At 39.3% G+C, this 26,984-nt stretch overlaps 1 protein-coding gene across 2 annotated transcripts in view; it reads left to right on the forward strand.

Moving 5' to 3' along the window:
- TMEM117 (transmembrane protein 117) overlaps positions 1-26,984 on the forward strand; it is a 234,591-nt gene that overhangs the window by 46,380 nt on the left and 161,227 nt on the right. For both annotated transcript variants that reach the window (XM_005444020.4, XM_055711850.1), the window contains exon 3: positions 3,304-3,436. In XM_005444020.4, coding sequence (XP_005444077.1) covers positions 3,304-3,436 — 133 coding nt within the window. The remainder of the gene's footprint in view (positions 1-3,303; positions 3,437-26,984) is intronic.

The raw sequence follows: 26,984 nt of genomic DNA on the forward strand, positions 1-26,984 counted from the left end.
CTACTGGATTGAGGTGCATGACACTCACCCAGATGAGGAAGATCTAGTATGGCTGAGCTTTAAGAAAGTGGTTGTTAGAAATTCTGGTAAGAACGGCTCAAGACTTGTAAAGATTCAGGAGAAAAAAACCTCCAGATGGTAAATAAACTGTGTGCCTCAAGAGTTTAGAGATGAAAGACAAAAGGGTGATAGGGTATTCTTGCAGAAGCAAGTATAGATACTATTACTAGATACTATTACGATGCTAAAAACTGATAGGTTGTTTATTTTAGGAAAGGAGAGGGCTGGACATGACAGAGATTCAGCAGAGGAAAAGAGGGATGAGAGTTGACGTGAAGAAGATCTGGAAATTGGGTAGAATGAAATTGTATGAGCAGGTGAAAAGGGTAAAGGGCTACAGCAAAACAGAGGTGAGAAACTCCTGTGCTTATGGTAATGGAGAAGGACAAAGAGAAGGTAAGAGGAGAAGACAGAGAAGCTAGTCCAAGGAAAAATACATTCCTGAAGGAAACATGACAAAAGTTTCACCTGTCACCAATGGTAAGAGTAAGCAGAACTTTTCAGGTGACAAGACATGCAACTGTTCTTTGGAAAAGGTATTCTCTGCAGAATAAAGTATAACACATCACATGATTGAAGTGCTTAGGTCTAAGAAAAACACACTGTATAAGATTCTACGCAGACTTATAATTTGATTTCCTAATGAAATTAGGGAAGTAAATAATGTATGTCAGGGGACATACTTTTACTTCAAATACTTAACACGAGAAAAGCTTTCTGAGACATGAAATGGAAAATGATGTATGACTCAGTAACCTTTTTTAAGCATTTGATATGAGTTATAATGGTCTGTAATCTTTCTCAGCATCGTTTAAAAATACTATTATTAGTAAGTTGTTGTTGCATTCTTTTCTTCTTTCCTTTGGACTTCATATTCAGTGTGTAACGTTTGAAAATAAAATACAGAAATGTGTGCATAAAGAACTGAGATTTTTCTTTATGTAGAAATAGTGAAAAAATACTAAGACTGCAGGATCTTACCTTGTAATACTGCAATGAGGCATTATAATTCAACATTTGATGAATATAAAATTAATAAACTGCTTGGTAGCTGATCAGTCTTTCTGATTACCTTAATAGTAAAAATGACCACTGTAGCAACTATATTGCCCTTAAATGTATTAAATATTATCTGTTGGTACAAAGCCCTTTTGAAATCAAGTCTGGGTTGTTAGGTGTTGTTCTTGCTGGGAGTCGAGCACTGAAAGAATATTTCTACACCTTTCCACCATCATTCACCCACTCCTATTTAGATTATTAATCCTGCAAGTAGATGGCCTTTGAAAAAGCAAGAACTGTTAAACCCAAGTATAAACTACAAAAAGTAGGGTGGGGAAGAATGTTGTTTTGCAGTAAGACTTTTGAGGGTGGGACAGTAATATCAATCTTGTTCTGCTAAACTTGTAGTATTACAGTTGTGAAATGGCAGGAACATTACCATGAGAAACAATCATAGCTCGAATACTCTAGGGAATTAGGGAATGTTTAGTTTCTGTGGTGCGATGACAGTATTTGATGTATATATCTGACTAGGAAATGAATAGTAATTACATCGTAAGTATGGCTGTAAGTTCTGTTCTCTTTCGTTATATGTTTTTTTGTTTCTTGGGGTTTTTTTGTGTGGGTTTTTTTAAATTTTTTTTTTTTTTTTTTTGCTACCACCACTTACAGGCTTAATCAGTTTGTGCCCTTGTTGTGGTATAATCTAGAAAAAGTCTACATTGTAAGAAAGAATAATATTATTCTTCACCTTTGTGGATCAAGGACTTGAGCGTAAAGTGTAAATGATTTGTCTGTAATGTCACTGGAGGTCTCTGATATAATTTGAAACTCAGTCTAAGTCTCCTGGCATTTGCCTGGTGCATATCACACCGTTGGATGGGGTCATCCCAGCCGAGCAGTTCAGTAGGATTGGAATCTTAAGACTTTTTCAGTTTCCTATGTTAACATGTAATGACTGGCAGACAAGAACGTGTCAGCCTTGTACTACATAACAAAATGGAGGAGCAATGAGATTGCACAGTATTGTTATCTCAGTCTTATGGAGGGGAGGGTTGATTATTTACTTATTACTAATAATGTATTTTTGTGTACTTTTGGGCTTAAGAGTAGTCTTTGACTTGAGGGATGACTTTTCCTCTGATACATGGTGTTTCTGTCTAGTCCAGGCAATTTCATCCTCAACTGGTCCTGCAGCTACCTTCTCAGAAAAGCAAATAATCTCTTTTTCTCATGAGGCCAAATGACCCAAATCCCCAATTCCATTCCGTGTCTGTGTTTTTCACAAGCTAGACAAACACATGATATTTGACCTGATGCTGTCTGTAGTCAGTGGAAAGAGACAGGCAACCGTTAATGACTCTTGTTACTGATCAAGAAATAGCTGGCATCAAATAATGGATAACACATAGCCTGAGCTACTTATGAAACTTCAAAATTTATAAATAGGCACGTTTCTCAAAGCATTGCTCAAATGCCACTAGAAGGTGGCTCTTGCCTTGAGGTCTAGACTAATTCCATGACATCTTCCCTGCTGTGGAATTGGTAAATAATCAACTCTCCTCTCAATAAGACTGAAATAACAATACTGTGTGGAGTGTAGGCTGTAACAGTTTCTAGAAAATGTGATGGTTAAGGCAGTTTCCCTTCCAATCCATCGCTCCTTCCCATTTTTGCACAGATGTGCAGCACTACTGTTCATTGAGCTTCAAAGTCAGCAGGCTGAAGTGAAAGAAAACAAAAAGGTAATTTTCTTTTTTTCTAGATGGGTCAGTTGTCCACTCTTGTTCACTTGCGCATGGCTGCAGAGCTTGCTGTGCCACCACGAGAGCAGAGCGAGTAGAGATATTAATGGCTGAAACTGGGAACCACAGAAAGCTGCTTACTCAGCATGTAGAATCACATGTAGTTTATGTAAAACCACAGCCACATTTTGAGTGGGTACCACAGATGTGATGTGGACTCCTTCAGACCTCATCAGTGATTCTGACTGTAAGAGCCCAAACCACTTTTTCATGTTTGTGGGAAACAACCTTGTAATTTTGTAGCAATAATGTCTGTTCATGCTGAATTACAGAAGAGTAGTTTGGGTGCATGATACTAGATCTGCTTTCCTCATACACAGTGGAATAATTAGATATAAGAAGAAACACAGTTTTAGTACTCTATTTTGGTTTTGTTATCATGTAAACATGTATTTCGTGACTGACTAAAACATGCTTTCTCATAATATTCATACTACAGGTCAGTTGCTCCGTCTGAAAATGTTTCGAGAGGACCACGGGTCTTGGATGACGATGTTCTTCAGTACCATCCTCTTCCTCTTCATTTTTTCTCACATTTATAATCTGTTCCTCATTATGGCAGGGAATATGAGGTACGTTACAGAGTTTCTTTCTGTCTCTTTTGCTCTAGAATATATTCTACCAGAAACTCTTTTTTTTTTTTTTTTTTTTCATATTATGCTGCTTTACAGTGAACAAGAGATTACCAAAATGTAAACATACTAGTATTCACTATCTTTTTTTACTCCTCTGCTTTCTGAATTTTGGTAGACTAGTAATTTAATTGGTTAATTAGCCAAGGGGATTAAAGTATCAGGTATAAAAAGTGGGGTCCTAGACTAATAATACCAACTATTACATCAGAGTAATAATGAACATGATATCTTTTCTATTATTATTTAAAACTGTAGCTCAAAAAAATCGGGTTTAAGTTAGGGCTGAGTGGTTTAGAAGTATAAGCATTACTGTTGTGCATACTGAGGAAATTCTGAGAAAGTTAAAAGATTGAAACATCCAAACTTGAGGAAGCTCGCACTCAAATATTAAGTGTGTAGTATAGTGCTACTTTGGTTATGTACAATAATATTTGCTGATTCAGTTTGTTAAAAATATGCTTAAAAATCTATTTTTTTCCCCCATAAGTTGCTTTGGCAGGGAAAAATTATGGTTGGCTAAGGGATGAATCTTTTTACGATGTCTGGATTTATTTTAAATGGAACTATTTATATTAATTTTCTGGCCTAAGAAGACTTGCTTTCTCCTATTATCTCAAAATTAGCACCACATTCACTTTTTTTATTTTCCTGAGGAAACCGACATTATTAGTCATCTAATATATACAAAATTAATTAATTTGGTAAAAATCACAGTCATGCTGTTTATGAAAGGCAAGATAGCATCTGAAGAATTTCTAGCAAGGAATAAGAAACCCAGTGTATATATGAATTGAAGAACAGTGCAAAAAGTTGAGTGACTTGTTCTTAGCAAATGTCAGAGCCATGCTGACAGAGTCCAGCTCTGGCGTGGTGTGTTGCAAATCTCAAGCCTGCTAGCAAAAAACCGCAGTGTATGAAGTCCTGTTAATGATGTCACATAAACCAAAAGGTGAGTAGGAAGCAGACTGGGTGTCACTGAATGAACATCAGTGTAGAGCAGCTGGGCTGATCGTGAGATTGTGACACAAAGACTAAATGTATTGATTTGAGCAAGGCAGGTAAAGCAGCAGAATCACTGAGTGTTTTAGGAAACAATCACAGTAATGACGTAAATATGAATAAGTGCCCAATAACAGGCAGAATAATTATCCCTGAAATGAGGAGGGTAGGAGCATTGCAGGTTTCTGGCTTCCCTGTTTACATAGTCGTACTATTATTATTATATTAGGATTTATGTATGATATTTCTAATGCTCCATAAACTATAACTAGCTGCCAGACAAAGCATTTAACGGTTTTGAAGCTTTGACTTACGCCTGGAAATCATAATTCATTTGTCCTTGTCAACATTCCTGCTCCTTGTATCTGTTACAAGCTTCCATTAGCTGCACTGAAGAGACTGCACAGCAATCAGCATCCACGTTCATGGAAATAGGCACAACCCTAGTGCTAAAATACCTGGCATCAGTCCATCTGCCTGCTGGCTTCCTGAGGGGCGAAGCCTATCCTCTCCTGGAGCTTATGCTCCAGCCCTAGATTTGTTATAATTGTTTTGGGAAGCTGACCATGCTGTGCTCAAGGAATCACACTGCTTTTTTGAAAGTGGACTGAAGGCTTCTTACAGCTGTTTTGAGTGTCCATTCCAGCAAAAAGGCAGCAAGCGGATACAGAGCAAACAATTCTGGTCTCAAACTGTACAGCATAAACCATCAGTTAAACAGAGCCCTTGGCTCAGTCCTCTCAAAATTGAGGTAGAACAATGTGCAGTACTTTTGGAAAGAGGGTTTCTACAACAAACATCAAAGCCACCTACTTCATGTTGCCATAATAAAGTGTTTCAAGGAGTGGATTATTTTCTTCCTGAGTAAATGTAATCCATATGAAAGCTATTTGCTTCATGGTTTGTACTTCTGTGGAAAAGAATACTTCCGTCTACACCTTTTGCTACAGTGCTGTACTGAAATGACTGACACTGGAGAGACTGGCTTCCAGGATAAAGGTCAGAGTCTGCCTGCATGGAGGTTACAGTCTTTGTAGAGACAAGCTGACCTTCGTGCTTGTGGACTCCTATGAAACACAAGCACACAGAACACGCATCTTTCCAATACAAGGGCTATGAAAGCCTTACAATTACTGTCTACAAGACTGAGTGAAAAACATTTCTTTTTTTGCTTGTGTTTGCTCCTTGCCCTGTCTGTGATTCAGCCTGCCCTGTGTGCTGGCAGGGGAGTGATTCTGACAAGTTTCTTTATGTCAGATGTTTGGTGTCATCAATGAAAATCCCTTTGTGACTCACAAGCAGGAAAACTGCGTCTTGCATGTGCATGCCAGCATGGATGATCACAGCAGAAGCAATATCCTGTTCAGGACTCAGGAAACCTGTGCCAGGAGTGCTTTAAAGGTCTCTCATGTTGACATCTCTAAAAAAAAAAAAAAAAAAAAAAAAGAATAAGTATATTTTATAGTTGTCAAGATTTAGGTTATTTTAAAATATATTTTTAAAGACACTTCACCTGTGCCCTAGTGTGGCAGACCTAAAATTGTGAATGTGTCCCTTAGAAAAGGGTAGTGGTAGGGACTGTAGTTTTCTGGGAAGGGCAAAAGCTGAACAAATTGCTGGTGTTTGAATATATATTATATAGCTGTTTGCTGGGTGAATGTGTGACTATTTGAATTGAAAATTTTGTGACAGGTTGAAATGCATTTTTTTAAATTTTAAGTCCCTGTTCTTTTTTTCAGTGACATTTCCTCTTAGGGATTTCACAGCTTATGGCACTGACCCACCATACATTAGGTCATTGCTCTTGTAGTCAGAGCTGAACATTTGGTGAGGAAAAGCTGTCAGAGAATGATCTGTGGCTATTATTTCTTACTGCTTCATCCCTGAAAACAGCAAGCAGAAGCCAAGCTGGGCACAGGCCAAGTTTGTGTAACTGTCTGAAGACCCAGCAGGGCTGAGGCACAGGCTTCAGGAATGAGGTGTTTGGTCCTTCTCTGCAAGAAGGATGTGGAATAGACAGGCTGAATGTGGAAATGATCCAGAGGTAGGAAAGGTTCAGCCATTTTTCAGACTTAGGTTTAGAGGACACCTGGGGAGCGTAGCAGGACGAGTCAGTCAGAAGAGAGCAGTAGCTGTTAGAAAGCGGTCCTGGCCGAGGCTGCTGTGAGAATAACACAGGAAAACCTGTTCCTGTGAAAGTCAGAGTAACCTTAAGTAGTGCTTTATGCTCAAATAAGGAGAGAAGATTTGGAATAGTTTTAATACTTGGGGAACAGTAAAACCAGTTGTAGAGGGTCAGAAAACATATGTGATGCCAGAGGCTGAACTGTGCAGTGGGAACAAGACTGTTGAATTTCCTCTGCAGTTTGGTTTTTAAATGTTTGAAGTAGTGAGGAGAGCACTGCCGATTGCATCTTCTCAGTGGGTAAGTGTCTGTTAGCCAGTGATATGGTACATCGAGGAACTGATCTGACATGATGTGATGTACCATGGTCTGCTGTTCATGCTACGAGTCTTGTGGTGGTTTTGTGCTCACCAGCAGAAGCACAATGTCTATCACTTTGCGGTCCATCATGCTTGTGCACAGTGGCCCGTCATGCTTGTGCGCTATGTTGTCTGCATGAGCCCAGGCATCCTCGGAAAGAGGCTGGCTGCCATCTAAAGCGGCTCTCTGTGTCAAATCTGTCACTGTCACTTTGCCTGCTCTGCACTATTTTTTGCCCTCACATGGCTGAAAAAAATTCCTCCTTCCTTTATCCATCTTACAACAGCTGTGGGAGCCTGTTTGGAGGTCTTAATTCATACTCTGCTATTTCCATCAACACAGGCCTGCATACAGTGAATAGAAGGGTTTTTTTTCTGTGGTTATAGAGAATAAGAAGATAGCAGCAGCTCTTTTGTGGTACTCTGCCTCTACTTTGCCAGGCTCCCTCAGAAATGTCTGTCAGCTCCTGTCACTTTATGGTAACATTTTCTTCGACCAGTGCTTGATGAGGGGGGACCTGAAGCATACCTGCTTGGAAGCCGAACCAGAGCATTGTCAGTGGCCACCAAGCGAGGCTGAGGGACGTGACCAGGAGAGGTGGTGATGAACAGCGGCTGCACCTAGTCACACAGTTAGGGCCACGAATGCACCTTGGGGTCCAAGCCCCTGCAGGGTGGCCGTCTGTCCGTGTGTCCGTCCCGGGATGCTCCTGCACAGCCGCTCGGGCAATGTTGTGCGCTACGGGCTGTGCCATGGAAAACGCCTTACTGGTGTTCATTCCTGGTGTGCGGTGGTGAGGCCCAGGTGGTGGCAGCAAAGGGCGCTTTTTAGTGCAGTAGAAGAAACCCAGTGGAAGTATGCAGGGATGCTTCCAGCAAACTTTTTCTCTGGATCTTTCTGTGCCACAAGAAAATTAACAGCCCTTAATTCATCGCGTCTTTCTTTGAAGGAATTCTAGGTCTGGAAGTGTCCAGGGACTGTCCAATGTTTTTGTCATTTATATTTTGCTTCTGTATGCATAATGTGCAAAGGTAAACAAAGCCAGTACGTACATATATTGAAGTTTTTCCAATTGATTGCTTTTAAATGGAGAATATATTGCCTAAAGGAAATCCATTCTCTCCTTCGGGAGCCTGTGTCAGCGAATAATGCTTTGATATTTAAAATTACAACAGGGTGATGTATTTTTCACATGACATCCAAAAATCAGAGTTGTGACTGCTTGTCTCACAATGTCAGCTGTCTTGTCTTTGGTGAAGTGATTTTCAGTTGACCAAAGGATGTTCAGGTGCATAATTATTTGACACTGAAAAGTGTCATTGAAATTGTACACTCAAACCATTTTCTATTTTGATGCTAATTGTCACATTACTATAGCAATAATAGAAGTTGTCAGGATTGCCGTCTTCGAATGCTGAATGTGTCAGGAGAGAGTTTGTTGTGAATTTATTACCTGTGCTGCCAAAGGGTTTCGGTTATTCATATAAAACCCTAGGAGAGAGTACATCTTTTTGGTGTACTTTTGTCTTCTCTTATTGCTCATTTCCTTCACAGAAGAAGTGTGAAATTACAACACAATTTACAGTAACAGCAGAAGTTCCTTAGGAATAAAAAAATAGTCCTTAAAATAATTTTAATTAAACTTCATTTTGAAGAGGACTCTGTTTAATTGATTTACTGAATTGGGCACTGATTACAATCTGCAGTTGACAAATACATACAAAGAGGGTTTGCATTTTGTTTAACAAGCTGAAACAAGTGAACAGCTGTATACATTTTTAATTTCTATTCATTGCATTACCCAAGTTAGTTACTGGGTTTTTTTTGCTTTTTTCCCCAATTACAGCTACATACAGATGATTTTGTCCCTGGAAGTGTGTATTTACTGAAAGATTTGTACCACATCTTATTCAGCATTCTGTGTTTTAGTTTATTTGATTACTTTTTAATGAGTCTGGGTTTATTCATCATTAGTATAATTTTTAGAGCAAGTTTTAGGGGCAAACAGGAACGTGTTTTCCTAACCACTGTTACTGTTCTACAGAACTACAAGGTCCACAGTGGATCTCTATTAGCCCTCCAGACTATCTTCATAGCTGTGTTTACCCAGCCATGTATTTCATGAGCTTTGTGTTGGTGTATCCTTTTTATAGATCTGTTTTACTTATGTATTTATGCCATAGTCATGCCATAAGGAAAATCCTAAATTGTTGGGGTATTTTTTTGTTTGTTTGTTTCAAGCTCTCAGCTAGAAAAAAGGACTTATTTTTTGTCAGTTGGCAAAGATAATTATGTTATATTGTGAGCTTGAGAAAGTGCAAACTTTTGTGAACTGCTGGAAGGAAAGGTTCCAAATCCTTAAGTCCTCTATGCCATTCTTAGAGACCTAATCCTTTACGGCCATCGTAGGAGTTGTTCCCAAACAGCATGTGGAAAACAGGGACTCCCTTAGAATACATAGAATAATAGAATGGTTTGGGTTGGAAAGGACCTTAAAGGTCGCCTAGTTCCAACCCCCTGCCATGGGCAAGGACACCTTCCACTAGACCAGGTTGCTCAAAGCCCCATCCAGCCTGGCCTTGAACACTTCCAGGGATGGGACATCCACAGCTTCTCTGGGCAACCTGTTCCAGTGCCTCACCACTCTCACAGTAAAGAATTTCTTCCCTATATCTAATCTAAATCTACCCTCTTTTAGTTTAAAGCCATTCCCCCTGTCCTATCGCTACATGCCCTTGTGAAAAGTCCCTCTCCAGCTTTCCTGTAGGTACTGGAAGGCTGCTGTAAGGTCTCCTTGGAGCCTTCTCACTCTCTCAGCCTGTCTTCAGAGGGGAGGTGCTCCAGCCCTCTGATCATCTTCATGGCCATCCTTTGGACTCATTCCAACAGGTCCATATCCTTATGTTGGTTCTAAACATATTTCTAAACATGTAGGTCCTAAACAGCTTAGACTGTGACAGACTTATGCTATGTAACTGTACATAGAGACAGAAAGTTTAATACAGTTTTAAGAATTATGGATGTAAAATATTGCTCCAAGAATGCAGAAGGCTTTAGTCTTTAACTGGTCTTCACGTGAGGCTTTTTTTTTTTTTTTGGCAGGTTGTCATTCCAGCTAGGATCCTAAGGCACAGGTGTCTAGTGAGATCACATCAGCAAAATAAACCATGTTCCCAAGTCACTGTGATTGAAGAGTCTTTTGAGCCAACACTAGTACTTGAAAACTAAAGTTTACTTAAAAATTTCCAAGTTAGTTCAAGGAGTTTCAACCTTTACAGCTAAATGTACTCAGTCATAACACCTGGTGAAAAAGTACCTCAGTTCCATGTGCTAAATCTGCCATATTGCTTCTGTCTTCTGTAAAGCAAACTTCAGCAAGCCTCTCCTCCTAAGCCAGGAAATGGCAAATCAAAGGAAATTATTAGTTTGGGTGTAATTAGAAGATGATGATTCTGAAGTCCCAACCCCCTTAAAGACTAAGAATTTCATTACCAAAACCACACTCCGTGTCCAGACAGAGGAGAAAGTAAGTCTTGCACATCACAGAACAACCAGCATAGAATCGTCATAGATCCCAGGGTGGATGGATGTAGACAGGATACCAAAGAGCTCCTGTATCCATAAAGACATCCCAGGAGTACATTGTGGTCAGCAGGATCAAAGTCTGCCAAAAAACCTGTGGCACAGTTGGAGCTCTGTTATTATGAACTATCCATAATACAGGTTGATCAGTTTGAGAGTAATGTTAATCACTTTGATAGAATGACTTAAATTAATAGGATTTTGTGGAGAAAGCCAGATTGCAAGGAAAAAAATAAAGTTACCCAAGCCAAACCACTTTCCTGTAAACTCTTTTGAGTAGCTTAGTAGCAAAGGCCAAACCATAGAGATTCAAGTGACACAAATCAGTTCTGGCAGGAGCTCTTTGTCAAGACATAGGCAGAGGACCCAGCTTGGGAGTTGGGTACGTGTCATATGTACCACCTGAATTGGTCTCAGGTACCTGCGTTTAGGTAAGAACTATAGTTGTAGCAATGTTGTAAAATCCCCTTCCTCTAAGAGCTTTTTTTCCTATTGCTAAAATTAATCACTGGTTTTAGGAAGGTTGTCACTGATCAGAGATGCCAGATGGAAGAACTGTGAATGCTGAACACAGCCAGATCTGTTAGCTCAGAACAGCAAATGCTGGAGGCTGCGATGGGAAAAGCATGTGAGACAAAGGCATGCCCAGCACCAAAGGGGTTGCATTCAAGCCCTGGGTTGGACAGAGTACATAAGTAGCTGTCCTGTGGCATTGCCATGGTGACACTGATGTGACTTTGGGAATGTCTTAGGGCTGCACAGACTGATTCCCCTTTCCTCCTTTCAAATAAGTATCCTTTCTAGTGCTAGGGATAACTGACTAGATAAATTGATCATGACACAATATAGTTAAACATTATGCAAAGGTTAATTTATGAAGCTGCTACATATTTTGTATTTGCTTTTTATTATTTTTTTAATTCCACTATTTAAAATATTCAAAATGTCAATTAATATGTTTGTATTAATATGAAACTGTATACATAAGAGTTCACAAAGGAACTTGTTCATTTTTTGATGGTACAGTAAAGTTGGCCATTTTTGAACTGTTCCTGTTCACATCACAAATACAATAACATGGCAGATTTTTCCTCTGCCCATACTGTGGGTGCTCAGTGACATCTTTTTTCTTTTCTGAAGGCACAGGTAATGGCTACAACATCACTTTTTTATTTCATACCACTCTGGATTGAATGGACATGCAGATGCTGAGAGCATTTTCCCTTAGTCACACTATGACACTGTCAGTGTGGCTTTGTCCATTAGGATTATATGAAAATACTCTGCTCCATCAGCCCTCTTGCCACTTCAGGAGCCATAGCATTGCTACTGCCTATGCGTCTTGTTTTCTTTGCCCATAACACACATGAGTTGAGTCTCCTGAAGAGTTAAAAATGCTTTTCTCTAACGAGACTGTTGAGTTCCAATGAGAAAAATAACCTAGGCTGAAGTTAGTGGGTTACTCTGTGTTTGCAGCTCATGATGTGAGGCCATATGTGTACGGCTGATCACGATGTAGGAGGCTGGAAGTCCAAAGGCGCCTCCTGAGGCCTCTTAGGCTGTAGGTCTGTCAGGATGATCTGGGTAGAGTGCAGTATCTGCTTGTATAGGAAATCAGGTCCTCAGGTCATCTCTTCTCACCATGAACTAGGAAATCTGTAAAGCTGTAATCTGGACTACTCAGAGGTTTTTCTTTTGCTGGGGTGAAGCTAGGAGTGGGGCTTACCTTCTGCAAGGCGGTCTGAGGGGAACTGCTACTGGTCTCCTTTAGATGAGGAGCTGGTCCATTACTGTCTGTCTTTCTCCCCTTTGCTTTTAGCTCATGGGAGGACATTCAGATAAACACAAAGATTTAATAAACAGAAATTTAATAATAAGCATTTCCATAAAAAGCAGCTTTTTTACAAGGAAAATGCTTCCTGGCACTTTTCATCCTTTTTTTTTTTGTTTTGGCTGAAGAACCTGAAGATGCCAAGTACCTGGAATGGGAAAGCCTGTAGCACAGCTGCTACCCTAGTGAAACATTTGCTTACTTTTGGTACTGCTGTTGTATTCTTTTTTTAGCATCTTAACAGAACTGGGGACCGGAGACCCCACCTGTCCCTAGCATCTCTGCCAGTAAGGAGGTGGGTGGTAGCAGCAGGTACCAGCAGGTGGGTAGGCAGCCCATTCCCCAGCCTTGTTAGGCTGCCGCACCGGAGGGTGCAGTGGTGATTGAGACTACTGAACATGAAAGCCATGGCAAAGAAGAAAAAGAATTGGGAAGTGCAGGAAGAAATTTTGTAGGCACTCTCTTTCCTCTGGTAGCAGCAGCAGCAGCCGCAGCCGATGTGACTCAGACAAATTTGGCCGATGATGTGCTTTCAGCACCCACAAGGTTGCACCTAGGGTAATCATCTCTTGCAGCCCTTCTGATAGCCCTGGGTCCATTTAATGCCTTACATCTGGATGTGACTCCTTGTGTGAATGAAATTGAGCACTTGAGGTAGTCATTGCCAGAGGATGGCTCTAATGCTGGTGGCTAAACTGCTCTTGCTAGAGAGGGAAACCTGATTTATCTGGTTTATTCATCATTTAGTAGCACAAGAGGAAACAGAAGAAAATGGAAGACCAGGTTTACTTTCAGAGAAAATATGACTTGAGCTTATTTAGCATTTATGATTGCAGTCCCCCTGCAAATGCGTTTGTAAAACATATTTTATTGTCATCTCAAAAAATAACTGCACTGACATTTTTATAGAAATGTCTGAGTTTATAAAGTCATAATACATGTCTCCCCTTTGCTTTGTCCAGTCATCCTGGACATACAACTGTAGCAAAAGTAAGTTGTCCATGTAAGAAATATTTACCTGTATTTTTCAGCAACTGCATGTGTTCTAGGCCTGTTTAATCTGTAAGTGCGATGTAAATGAAACTGTGCACTGATGATTAATCTGCGGGACTGCTGCAGTTTTTTAAAAACAGTGTATCTGGCTCATATGTGACACCAGTTTATTAATATGTTCATACCTCTACAAATCAGCAGATTAAGAGATGTGCTTGTACATGTGAACTTTTAAATGTTTCATTCCACTTAAACATTGACTCCTTTCTTCTAATCTAGAAGTTCTGTATTTTTGATCAAAATGTTATGATTTTTTTCACCCAAACTCGAGTTTTAACATTTTGGCTGTGAAATGGAAGCTGTGAACAGGTTTTGAGTTTTTAGAGAAAACAGGTACATGCCAGTAAAATAAAAACGGTTGAAAATCTACTTGTTTGATAGATATCTTTTGATCTTCTTGGATGCCATAGAGAAGTTTGAAATATTCTGTCTGCCAAACAGTAAAGGGCACAAATTAAGATGGTAGAGCAATAGGGTATCTCATTCTTGTTACTTGCATTATTTTTATTGATATTGACCTGAGAGAATCTAAAATGAAACTAGCAGTATTTTTGCTATTGATTTGGACTTGAATGCTTAGTCTTCTCTAAGCAATACTCATCATATGGAGAAATCTTCATCTCTAGTCCTCCAACAGGAAAAAAGGCAGCAAATTTGGGGATGGAGGAGAAACTTTCATGATTTGATAAAGGAAATTTAGTCTACAAAAAATTCTGAGGAAGTTAAAGGCTTTCTTGCTTTATTTAATGTCTTTTTTTCAGTTGATTACTCAGATACTTCTGTCTGTGAGTCTTTGTGCCAAGCCTTGAGTTCTTTAGACAGAATATCCAGTGGATGATCCAGGATTTTTACTTGGTAATAGCTGCAACACCCTACTTTCTTTTACTGGTAAAACCAGATAGTGTCTTAGAATTTCTTCAACCTTCTTCACAGAAATACATTTTAAGCCCTTTTCCCACTACACTCATCTGCAGGTTTTGAAGTGAATGTTTTTATTTGCTATGCAGCAACAGTATGCACAGTTTTGAGACAGGACTTACTACCATTTTTAATTTTTTTTTTGTAATTGTGCCAAAACTATGTATTATGTAGTTTCAGCACCCAAAGAAAATTCACGCTTGAGTAAGCAGCCACAGCACCAGTTACAGAAAATTGGCACAGTTATTATTTTGCATAAAACATTGAATGCTTGCTGTAAAAAGTTAATAATCAGTCCAAAATTCTGCAAGAATTCAGAGATCTTTTTGAATAATGCAAAAGTAACTACTTATGGCTGTACCAGATGGCAGAAAAAAATTGCTAAATTAATGAAAAAACCTCTTTCTAATGAATGAGACCACAGCTTTCTCATGATACCATTGTTCAATTAAATTTAGTGTTAAAGCAATGTAATGAATATGAAATTTTCAGTGTTATTCAGGCAAAATGAAATTGTATCCACTGAGATATTTACTTTGTCCATTCTGTAGAGATAGTCTGTGAAAGGAGTAATGGACTGTATATTTTAGAGTGTCTTGGTTGTGTTTGTGAATCGGTACCTACATGTATGTATGTAGACAGGAATTTTAGTGATATATGGCTATTTCTGGAAAAATTAAAAGGCTTTTTAAAATTATTATTATTTTAAAGATACATACTTTTGCCTAAAGGCATTACTGGGAGTCTGTTATTTAAAGATTTTCTCTCTCTCTCTCTCTTTTTTTTTTTAAATAAAACTTTTAACGCATTTTGCCAGTTTCTGAATGAGTGAACTTGAAAATAGCTGAGCGCAAAATACCAAAATTGCATGCCAGAGTGATATTCACATATGCATGCAGAAAGATTAATGTCACTTAGGATACAAACATTTCCCAATGCTAAATTTTCCATGCAAAAATTTTTTACAGAAAATTCTTGAGTGCTCTGCAGATGGGTTAGAAATATTTTGCCACTTACCAATGCTCACCTAGCAAAGTATAAGTTGGGAATTTATTTTTAGAGACATTTTTACTGTGAAAGAATCAGCATGAGTGTGATGGAGAGCACCGCTGGTTGTATAAGTTATAATGAAACATTGAAAATGACACAATTAGAACCTATCTAAATGGAAGCAAGCTGTAAAAAGAATTGTGATAAAATGGCTTTCAGTGACACATACTCTGAAAAGTAAAGATACACAATAGGTCCTGCTTCTTTCAGATGACCCATTGTAATACCTCCAGTCTATCTAACACATAATGATAACTGAGAACATAAATTGATACTAGGATTTCACAGGTACAATTAGTTCTTGACACCTACAATTAGTTGTCCAGTGATGAATAAAGGACAATAGAATCAAAAGAAACTTTTTCTAGCGTTAAAATGTTCGTGAGGCTAAGAAAGGGAACATTCCTTTAGCACGTAGCTGTTTGAAGTAACAGGAGGATGACACGCTGCCCTGTATAAGGCACAGTGGGGGCACTTGCACAGGGCTTCTGTTCTTGTCTTGGAGGAGTGGTGGCCGGTAGCCTGCAAACTCCCTGGTGCCTCCCAGCAGAGCAGCTCTGCTCCTGGGCAGCGTGGCAGCAGTGGCAGGAACCTGGGCTTTTGGTTCTGTGACACCGGCTATTGGTGACACATGTGTACTGTGCTTCTTGGGCTTAGTGCTGAGGCTTGGAAGACTGGCTCAGGGACAGAAATAAAAGACACCTTACATTACAGATGCCAGAAATGTGTCACAGAAGCCTAGAAGTTCCCAGGGCTGAAAATACTCCTGTTAGTCTCTGGTTGTATGTACCAACATGTAGCTTTTAGTCTTTTTCAGAGTTACATTGTTGATAATTAAAAATCGATTTCTCACAAAATTTATCCACTAGAAACATTCCATGCTGAAACAGTTTTCATATATACATATGCAGAGGAATGAGGGCAGTGGGTTGATCAGCATTGATAACATGCAGCTGTGGCCTTGCCTCAGAGGCAGTGGGCTGATTGACATGGATGATGTGCAGCTGTAGCTCATTCCCACTAAGTGGTTAAATAGCCCTGAGGCGTGTGGGAAAGGTGGTTTGGGTGGTGGAAGGAGATACAGTGTGGATGGTAGAATCTGACCAATGGTGAAGCCTTGTTGCAGCTGCCTAGTTTGTTTGTGCTGCAACAATTGGTGTTCCATGTGAGGCCGACTGAGTTGGACTCTGACTACTACAACTGGTGCCCAACATAGCTGAGATGAGTGGGAGCACCTGCAACCCATAACAGATACAGTGAGAGGTGATCCTTTGATGACTGATTGATATGGGTGTGTTGCAGTATTTGTTGTCCATCTTAACTCGAATTACAACTTTTGGTGCCCAATGTAGATGGGGGCTAACTGATACGGGTGCAGAAGAAGAAAATTCTATGTTAACAATGCTTATAGATATATTTGAAAAAAGAAGCATAAAGCATAACAAGAAGGCAATAAGAACTTCGCTAGGATGGTGCAAAGCAAATGATGTGCTAGTTATGATGAAAAATGTCTCATGCATTCAGACATGGCAAAACACTGGAAAATTACTTTTTGAGGCTGCCTTGAGGGGGGGATAAAATTGCAGCAACATTGCTAGCAATGTGGAGATTAGTCTTAGACTTACTAGAACAATTAAAAGTGGACAAGGAGACAAATTTGATATTTTCAGTGCTTATGGATATATTTGAAAAAAAAGATGTAAAATATGATAAAACAGCAATAAAGAGTTCTGATGGTGTAAAAAGTATGATTTGCTGGTTATGGTGAAAAAGGTTTTTAATGTTCAGACATGGCAAAGCATTGGAAAGGTACTTGAGCCTGCTTCAAGGGGAGACAAAATTGCTAGAGCCTTGTTAACAACATGGAATTGATCATAGATCTGCTAGAACAATCAGAAGTGGACAGAGAGACAAACCCTATATTCTCAATGCTAATCAACCCACTGACTCCATTCCTCTACGTGCATGCAAGAATATAAGTTAGAATGGAAAAAAATGCAGTGAAAAATTCCCACTGGTGAGTTGAAACCAAAATTCAATAAGCTAGAGCACAGCAGCAGCATAACCAATCCACCTCTGAACAGTTCTTGTGATTCAGAAAAATCCATCTTTTAAGATACTTCAGTCTGGGTTTTGTGTGTGTGTGTGTGTTTTGTTTTTTTGGTTTTTTATTTTCCCTCCAAGTAAGAATTGTCTGCCCCTTCCAGGAAATGGAGAGTTTGGCGTTGGAAAACCTTGTCTTTAATCTATTGCTGAAAGCATCCTGTGTCTAGGAGACAGCCATGTCTCAGGATATTTCCACACAGTGGGCACTGAGATCCAGGTTTTCCCAGTTCTGCTTTGCCTTATGTTGCAGCTGCATAAATGAATTGATCACAGGCAGTAAATAAGCAGAGTGCGCACAGTGTCAGAGAGATCACTTGAATTCTGTAGCAGTGAACACTGCATATGATTGTATGTGCTCATCTGGTATTACTGGTTCCAGGTGCTGTAAATAATTTTTGTTTTGTTTACTGCAAACTTATGCTCAGGATTTATACATTAAAGTTTACAGAAGGCTGGGATAGAAAATGCAAAATGCTGCTAGGTGGGACCTCTGTGATTCTTAACCTAGGTTTTCCAATTCCACTGTTCCTCTCAGTAAATTTTTACTTTTTCAAAGAAAAACACAATGACTGGGGAATGGAGAGGCATCCACTTGAGGGTGCTCTGGGAGTGTCTAAGGATCTGGTTGGGGATTCCTAAGTCCCAGTGGGAGGCTTGAGACTACCAGAGCCATTGTTCATTTTAAAAGCAGACTCCATGGCATTTGAACCAGCCTGTGTTACAGTTGCTACCTTCTAGCTAGATTCTCTTCTAGAGGCTACAGACTGATCCGAGAATTGCATGAGTGTCTCTAATACCATGCTAAATCAGGATTGTTTCTACTGAAGTGAAGAGATCAAGATTTGTCTCTTAAAATGACCCTGACAATCAAGAAAAGTCCTGGAAGTAGATGTCACAATTCAATTATGCAAATCATAAAATTAAATAATAAATCACAAGGAGCATTTTTTTATTTAAGGGCTTGGATACTCTGGCCAGTATGTCATCCTTCTGGCTCTATGCAGGGGCTGCAAGCAGTCTCAGAATACCATAGGACCAGGAAAAAGCACATGGAGCCTCAGCAGAGCTCCTTCTCCATGGTGAGCAGGGAAATCCCACCGCTTTTTATCTAAGGGAGTCTGAGGAAATAAGTAATGCTGGCAGCATTCCTGCATGTCTGTATAGGGCATGATTTGGGGTGGTCAGCAGGATGCTTATACCACATGCGTGCCACTTTACGAAGAAAATTTCTTGAGACAAAGAAACTATGAGAGTCACAGTCAGACTTCGGGCTCTTGGCCCGTATTCAGGATACTTCTTGTTGCCCTGTGACACTTTCAGGCAGAACTGTGCAGTTGTCAGAGTTATTCAGGGTTTTGCTATATGAACTTTAAAAGTAACAGGCTTCCTCTCTAGATTGAAGGTTACTGCCTGTCACCTTCCTTTGCTGGATTAATATTTGAATAGTTCTACATTAATCTAATTCATAGTATTTAATATACTTTATAATATTTATATTCAATATACTTTATGTTATTTATATTTAATACTAATTTGTTTGCATGAAATCAGAAATTATACCTTGCTAACATTTCTATTTCCCTATTCAGTTCTTAATTTTAACCTTTGTGTTCATTAGTTTGTATTATAACAAAATGATCATTTTTTTTTTCTAATGAAAACTTGACGTTTAGTTGAACATTTGTATCTGTGGAGCCAGTGAAGACCAATGTAGTATCAGATGTGAATGTCTCTTACATATAGGTTTTTGCCAAGAGATAGGGGATTTTAGACGGAGCCCTATTTGGAAACAGAGACTTGAGTTTTCTCAGTTGTGAAGTTCTTTTGTGAAGAGACAGAATTTGAAGGAACAGTGTGTGCTGTGAAGAGAGGTTGTCCACTATCCCATGGTGGAGGAAGTCTGGACTGGGAAAAGGAAGGCAGGGAAGGGACTTTGCCTTGTCTAAAGCACTGGTCAGACTTCAGGCTACAGAAGGAGTAACAGCACACTGATGAAGATCCTTCCTTGCAAAAGAGTTTAAACAGGTCTTTATTTTGTAAAGCTCTGCAATTGTCTGGTGTTTTTTAGAAACAAAATTGACTGTGGTTAAATTCTCCTTGTATCGGAGTCATCTTGCCCATTAAATGTTAACAAAGAAGCTAAGTGCATTTTTTTACAGAGAATGCAGTTGTGAAGGAGTGTTTAAGTAACACACCAAGTGCATCAGGTTTTAGTAGGTTTTCAGAGACTATGGTGTAAGGAAGTCTTAAGCCTGCAAAATCTAGGTCTCAAAAAGAGAGATGTAAGAGAAAAGCAGGTGTCCATTGGTGTTACTGAAAGACACAAACTCTGAAAAGTGACCCAGCACTGCCCTAAACCAGTTGGATTAGGAGCAGGTGATGAACTGCTTGTACCTGTTTGCAGCTGACTGGTGTCACCTGAGAAGAGAGCTTGGAATTTGCATTTTATCTATCAGCCTACCTTTTTGGATCAGCCCACATCTGCTGCTGTTTGCTGGTGCTTTCTGATTCAAAACAGACTGGTTTAGATTATACACAAAAGTAAAAAGTAGTGAACCAGTTGAGGTTGTTTGGGTTCTAATAAAAATGTTGAGTCAGTTTTTACTTCCTTCAGACTGGTTTCTTGATCTCTAGTTTTCAGGCTGTGAAATTCAATAAGAAAAATACAGTTTGTTCATTGGATATTAGAGAAATCCTGTTTTGGGGGTGCCATGAGTTGCCATGGTAAGGAAAACCAGGTAGATGGATCACAGGTACTGATGCCTGTAGTCTGTCTAGCGGAGATGTGGATTCATTTTGTACTGGTATAAAGTTGGTGGTTCATCCAGGGATTTTTTGCTTCCGTGTATGGAAAATATAGTGAAATTGTAAAATCAGCATTAAAGCAGCTAGAGGGCACTGTGGCTAAGCATTTGTAATCTGCCTTTTAATGAGACCTGATTTACTTGCTGGATGTAAATCGTAATTCAGAATTAGCAATAGTTTTAAAGCCACCCCTCATGTCTTTTGTCATTTATAGAATGGATCAAAATTAGTATAAAAAAAGATTTTGAAATATGTGCTGTTTCTGTCTTTCCTAAGCTTATGAATGAAGAGTCAAAAATATATAGAACAGGGTATTATTGAATTCCTGCAAAAGAATATATTGACTATAAACTATATACATATTTACAATGGCATCTGCACATTTTCTGATGTTGAAATCTCCTATTCATTACTCGCATGTGTCCAATTATTAAATGTTACCAGAAGTTGTTATCCATATGTTGTACTAGGATCTTTTGTAGGTAAGTGACAGATGAGATATTCCTATATATGTCAGAAGTTCTTCTCTGATCAAGGTTTCAGTGCAATGCATAAAGTTTTACTTTGTGACTTTGCATGGTCTTTAGTCTGAATGTTTGGGACAATGAGTAAAACAAAAATGGTTTTCTGTAACCTGATCAGTTCCTTCACACATAACTAGCAACATTTCATCTGTGAAATGTTACCTCATGGAAATGTTACTGAAGAAAGATTCCAGACTTTGACTTACCGAGAATGGCAGCTCTGAACATGCAAGGCTGGATCTAAAGTCAGATCTTCTTGTGTAGCTTTCCTCAAGGAATGCCTTAGCCCTCCTGTGACCTCATTTAAACCAGTAGAACAACCTATTGTGAACTGGTGCTCATGTGGGCAAAGCACACTGAGTCTGTCCATAAGCAGACTGCTATGAATTAATAAGTCAGGTGCCAGATAACCCACTCTAAATCACAGAGTAATCCTTGCTGGATATGTGATACACACATAGCTAATGGAGAAAATAGGTTTAAAAAACCCTGCCTTTAAATGTATACAGAAAAGTATATTGAGATACTTACGGCTATAGTGCAATTCCAAATAAGCGGTTCAGAGTGCTAGCTTTTGTTTCCTGTATAAAATTGGTGATAATCAAATGAAACATTATGTTATTTTTCATGATTCCAGAGTTCTTGGCTTAATATTTAATCAGGATGCAGCATGGCTGTGTATATGGTTCTTTAATGCAAAGTTTACATCCGACGTGCCTGAATGCTTTTATCTACATAAATCACATACTAATTAGCTGCTGTTATTTAATTACACCATCTATTTGATGGAATCATTTATTAATCCCACCTAATTTGCTGTTTGCTGGTAACTGTTTGTGGTTGTGCAGTTCAGCTGGGATTAGTTTCATGCTGGGTGTTGCAGCTGTGCCATGACTCAGTTCCTCTCTTTTGTCTCTGTTTTATTCAGGAAGGTGACAATGTAGGTAACAGCTGAGCCAGTTATCAGTCTTGAGTTTATTGGTGGATTGAGTGCATGCTCAAGGCAAAGATAAAATTATTTCTGCCCTTGGAGAGTTGGATTTTTCCTTTTCAGGTTGGCTATGATTGAGCCCATTCCTGATTTTTGGCCTTGTTATTTTCCAGTGTCATTGAAAAATAGGTGTCTGCACATTTGCAGCAGCATTAAGTATATCCTGTAGAACATCTGAATTTGCAGTAGGCTCGCAGTAAATATAGGTATTGAATTTTTGTCACCCTACCAATAGCTATTTTACTTCTATTGCACAAAGTATACTTTTAAAAAATGTTAATTGGAACCTACTGGGCTGACTTAAACAAGTGGTTGCACTAGGTGTACTAAATTCATGATTTGTGAGATTTGCTTAACCTTCAGTACTTTAATTAAAGGCAACTGTTTTTTATCAGTTTGGTTGTTCTTTACCTTCAAGGAGAAAACTGCTATAATAAACAACCAAAACCAAACGTAAGTTTATTGAGGTAGGTATGAAAGGAATCAAATTGACCAGCTTGAATCCTTAGATTACAGGGAAATGACCCAGGATAATTGATTCCTCTCATTGAGACTCAGAGTCTCAACATAGAAGTGAACTCTCTACATTAATGCTTTGTCAGTTCTGAGGTATGTTTGAGGCAATCCAACATACAGTGGATTGTTTTTCTCTTTTCCCTTCCTCTGTCCAACAGGAGATTTGTTGGAGTCCCTTCTGTCTTGTGGCACAAAATGAGAATTAGAGTAACAGGGATTCAGTAGAGTGCATGTTTTAAAGTCTTCCTAGCAGATCGTTCTGCAAACCACCAATTTTATAAGTGTAGTTTTGTATAATACCAGAAGTCCACAGAGAACTGGTTTTCCTTTATTATTTAGATAAATTAATGTAAACCAACAGAAGTATTGCTCTGCACCAATGTTTTGTGATTACTTGAGCTGTCATTTCATGTCAATGGAGTGAAACCTGAAAACTGCTTTTATTCTGATCATTTGATAATCCTTTAAGCCCAGCAAGCAGTTTTGGTCCCATGTAATTCTTTGTCATTGTTGTCAATGTACTGTACATGTAGGTATTCTATCAAACACAGGGAAATATCTTCTCTTGCACCTGTTCTTTCCTTGTTTATGCATCATAGTCAAATAGATGGTAAGAAAGGCAGGATTGATCCAGGTTTGATTTATACTGATAAGAGTCTTTCCTAGACAAATGCAGATGGACAGGGATTGTCAGGCTGGTTTTTAGTAGTGAAATGTTAAAGGATGGTGTGTATCCAGTTCTGTGCATTGTATGTACCTGGCCTTTCATTTAGGTAGGTACAAGTGCCCAGTCACAGAGTTCTTACTATATTGCAGCCTATGATTTAGGTGAAATGCTTCCCTTAACCTACTCATAGGCACAAGCTTACTTCTCAGTCCTCCAAGCTTTGCCTGTGAAGATGTTCTTTACCCAGTCTGACTGCCTGTATATTGGAGGCCATTAAATATCACCTGGTTTTGAACATTTATGAGTTTGACTGGGCTCAAATATAATACCCCAGAGACTCCTGCCTTCTGTTGATAACATGCACTAGGCTATACACACTCAGAGGAGTCTGCAGCTCTAAAATATTCGAGAACTGAAGAACTAAATATGTCAACGGACAGTGAATCTGCTGCTTCCTTTGGTAAGCTGTTCTAAGAACTGTTCTGCTTTCCTGCTGCGAAAGTTTCTAGCTCTGACTCATAATGGTTTTATACCTTTCCACAATAGATTAAAGAGTCTTTCTGTGCCCCGTGCTTTCTTTTTGTCCCCACGAAGATATGCATAGTCTGTGACCAGGTCACCTCTCAGTCTTATTTTGATCAGTTGAACAGGTAAGGTTTAGACTCACTGTATGTATTTTCTGCAGTCTTTTTTTGACACAGTTTTTCAACATGCTTTAAAAAGGTGGACTCCAGAACTGTATGCAGCGTTTTGGTATCAGTCTTACCAAAGCAGTGTATAAAGGTAAAATGATTTCTTTTCTTCTCCATAGTGCTTCTGTTATTGATGCAAATTAGCTGCACATTTCCCTAAATCTTTTGGCCTGCATCCCTGCTCTAGTGAAGTCTGTTGTTCCTATCCACCCCTCAATTAGCTGACATTGCTCCCGGTATAAGCAGTGTATTAGACTATTAATATATGCTTTGATTTTTCTCTCATTACCTGTGGCTATTTGGAAAAGCACTGAAGAAAGCCCTGATAAATACTGTTTTACACAGTTTTTTAATAAAAAGACTGGTTGCTACCAACGGTCATATTTCACTGTTTCTTTTCTAAACTGCTCCCCCTATAGAGGCAATTGACCCTATGGTATCTAGTACCTGTTGCTGTTTATGGCTTTAGACATTTGAGCGCAGTGCTGCCCTTGGAAAAACAGAGGATAACCTACCTCTTTGAGCTTATACTGAAGGTTATGTTGGCAGTATCTAAGGCGATTGCCACATGGGTAACAAACTACATTGCTCCAGAAAGACTTCCCACAGCCTGCACTGACAACCTGAGTGAAACAATGAGATATTTTGACACCGTGTGTATAAGGAGATATATGATGTGCAAAATAATGACACTTAGCATTACCCCTACTCACACAATAGAAGTATTGAAGATATGAGAGGTACTGAAAGTGAAAGGTGTTTGGGGCTTCTGGAACCTTTAGTGTTTTGATTGCTTCCATCAGTGCTCACCCAGCAGTTCAGTTTGCATTGCTGAATGCCAGGGTACACCTTGAGCTGTGCAGCTTTATCCCTTTTTTCTGGTGGGGTTTTTTTTTGTTTGGTTGTTTGTTTTTTTTGTTGGTTGGTGGTTTGTTTTTTTTTCCCCTGTGGCCAGAGGGGCTTCCAGTTTAAAGCTCTTCTGGCCTCTGCGACAGAGGTGCCTGTGTTTTGAAGAACTAGTGCCATCTGTTTCCTGCTGGAGTACATGGTGTGGCACGAGCTACTCCTGGAGCTTCAGGAAGGAGGTGGGAGAACAGTGAACGTGGCAGGCTGCATAGATGAGTGCCATGGAGGCAGAGCACAGTAGTTGGTTTCTTGCGACTCACTCAAATACATGATAGAGCAAATACTGAAATTAGCACATTGCAAGTCGAATGCCCTCAGTGCCCAGCAGCTGACTGTCTTGCATGAACACCATGTGGCATGGACAGGAGACAGCAATAAGGTTTGTGTAGGAGGGTCTGAGCCAAAACACAGCTGGTAATGCAAAGCGCAGGGGGGGACGCTTGAATCCCCTGTAGTGGCATGGCACATGCTGGTGAGGAGCTGTAGAGGTGGTAGTTGCTTTTGGAGTGAAAGTATTCCTGTTACGTTGTTTTGTTTCACATATAATTGTGCTTCCCTCATCCCTTAAGTTTCTTACAGTGTTTACCTAAGTCCTTTTGGAGGTGTTTACAGTTATGGGAGATTACCTTGATCCCTGCTGAGAGTGTTTGTTGTTCAACAGCAGCTGTTTGGTGGTGTGGGTTTGTTTTTCCTCCTTCCTCCACGACCCCCCCCCCCCCCCATTTGCTGCATTGATAAATAAAACTGGCTATTACTAAACTCATTGAAAAGTCAGTATTCTGACAGGTTCAAGATAGTCCCAAAACATGCTTATGATTAACAGTTTGTTGGTTTTAACATCTAGTATTTACTGACATTCCTCCAAGTATCTTCAGAAGATCTGTGATAGTCTTACCTGCTGGTCTGGAATCATGTGGAACAGCATTGCCACTGTGAAACAGGGCACCCAGGGCTGTGTTGTTTGGGCATTTTTGGATGTCACTGATAAAAAGATGTTAGTGAGGTACTGAAAAATAAATAATAACTTTTAAAAGGTATATAGTTCATTTCTAGATGAGCTAGTGGAAACAATACGAAGAAGCACCTTCAGGAGTTTGTAGAATTTAATCTCTAGCATAATGCTAGACAGGCTGACAGGTTCACAGATGGAGTATGCTTTGAAAGAACAGTAAATGATATTAAAGTGCAGAATAGCACTTTCCAAAGCTTCTGAAAGGGTTCTGGAGAGTCGAGGCATGTAGTTCCTGGATTTTTGTCCATTTTACTAAGCATGCTTTGGAGAGGGTATGTGTTGCTATAGTTGGAAAAGTTTTGTGGTGCATAATTTGAAAGTGAAAGTAACTTAAAGTTTCGGAATAAACAAACTTTTGCGCCCTTCTGCAGTTAGTCCTTTATGATATGCTTGGGGGCAACTGAGAAGCCATAGATGCAGAAATCTGATATCCCTACTGGACAAGCTGGTCTGATCAATGAACTGTAGACAAATATGCTGTATTAAAGGTTACACTAAAAGAATTCTTCTGAGGGGGGAGGTCATGCCTTAAAACAATCTGTTAATGTCCTTAAGGACTGAGTATGTCGACTAATAAATCCAGCTGGTATAGGCTACCTGAATTTCCAGGTCTTTCAACAAGTCTCTCATCTAAGTCTCTCAAGAATCTTGGTCAGAATTAGAGTGAAGATGTATTCAGAGAAAAAAGGTTGTTAAAAGCCAAGAGACAAAGGGTAGAAATAAATGATCAGTTTTAAGAATGAAAAGAGATTATTAGAAGTATGTTAAAAGGGCTCTCTGCTGGTGTCTGTACTGCTTGGTATTTGCAGAAGTGTAATGGCAAGGAGGGTAAGGAGTAGAATGGCAAAGGTTTTGATGGTACTGCATTAGCTAGTGTAGCAAAAATGAAAATTATTACAAAGGGCTACAAAAGGATTTTACAACACCAAGTTAGTAGATGACAGTGTGACATATGACAAGCTATTACCTCACAGGTAATACTTGCTTGGAGTTAATATGGGTAGTTGTATAAAAAGGCCAGTGCAAAAGTGAGCAGAGGGCAAGGGTGGGAATGTGATGAATTACTAGGAAAAGAGCAGAGAACAGCGAACTGAGTTTAGAACAAGGAACAGGTATAATTGTGCCACTGTTCATATCTGTAAACTCCTGCATCTTGAATAATATACACGGTTCTGTTCCCCCTTCAGAAAATAATATGGAGAACTCAAGGATACATTAGGAAGGGCAACAAGGATGATCAAAGGAACACCTTCCATATAAGAAGCTGTTAAATAGACTGGAGTCTATGAAAAGGTCTATAAAACCATGCGTGGGGCAGAGAAAATTAACTAAGAATAATTTTTCACTG

This window comes from Falco cherrug, chromosome 5, assembly GCF_023634085.1.
Source record: "Falco cherrug isolate bFalChe1 chromosome 5, bFalChe1.pri, whole genome shotgun sequence".
Lineage (NCBI taxonomy): Eukaryota > Metazoa > Chordata > Aves > Falconiformes > Falconidae > Falco > Falco cherrug.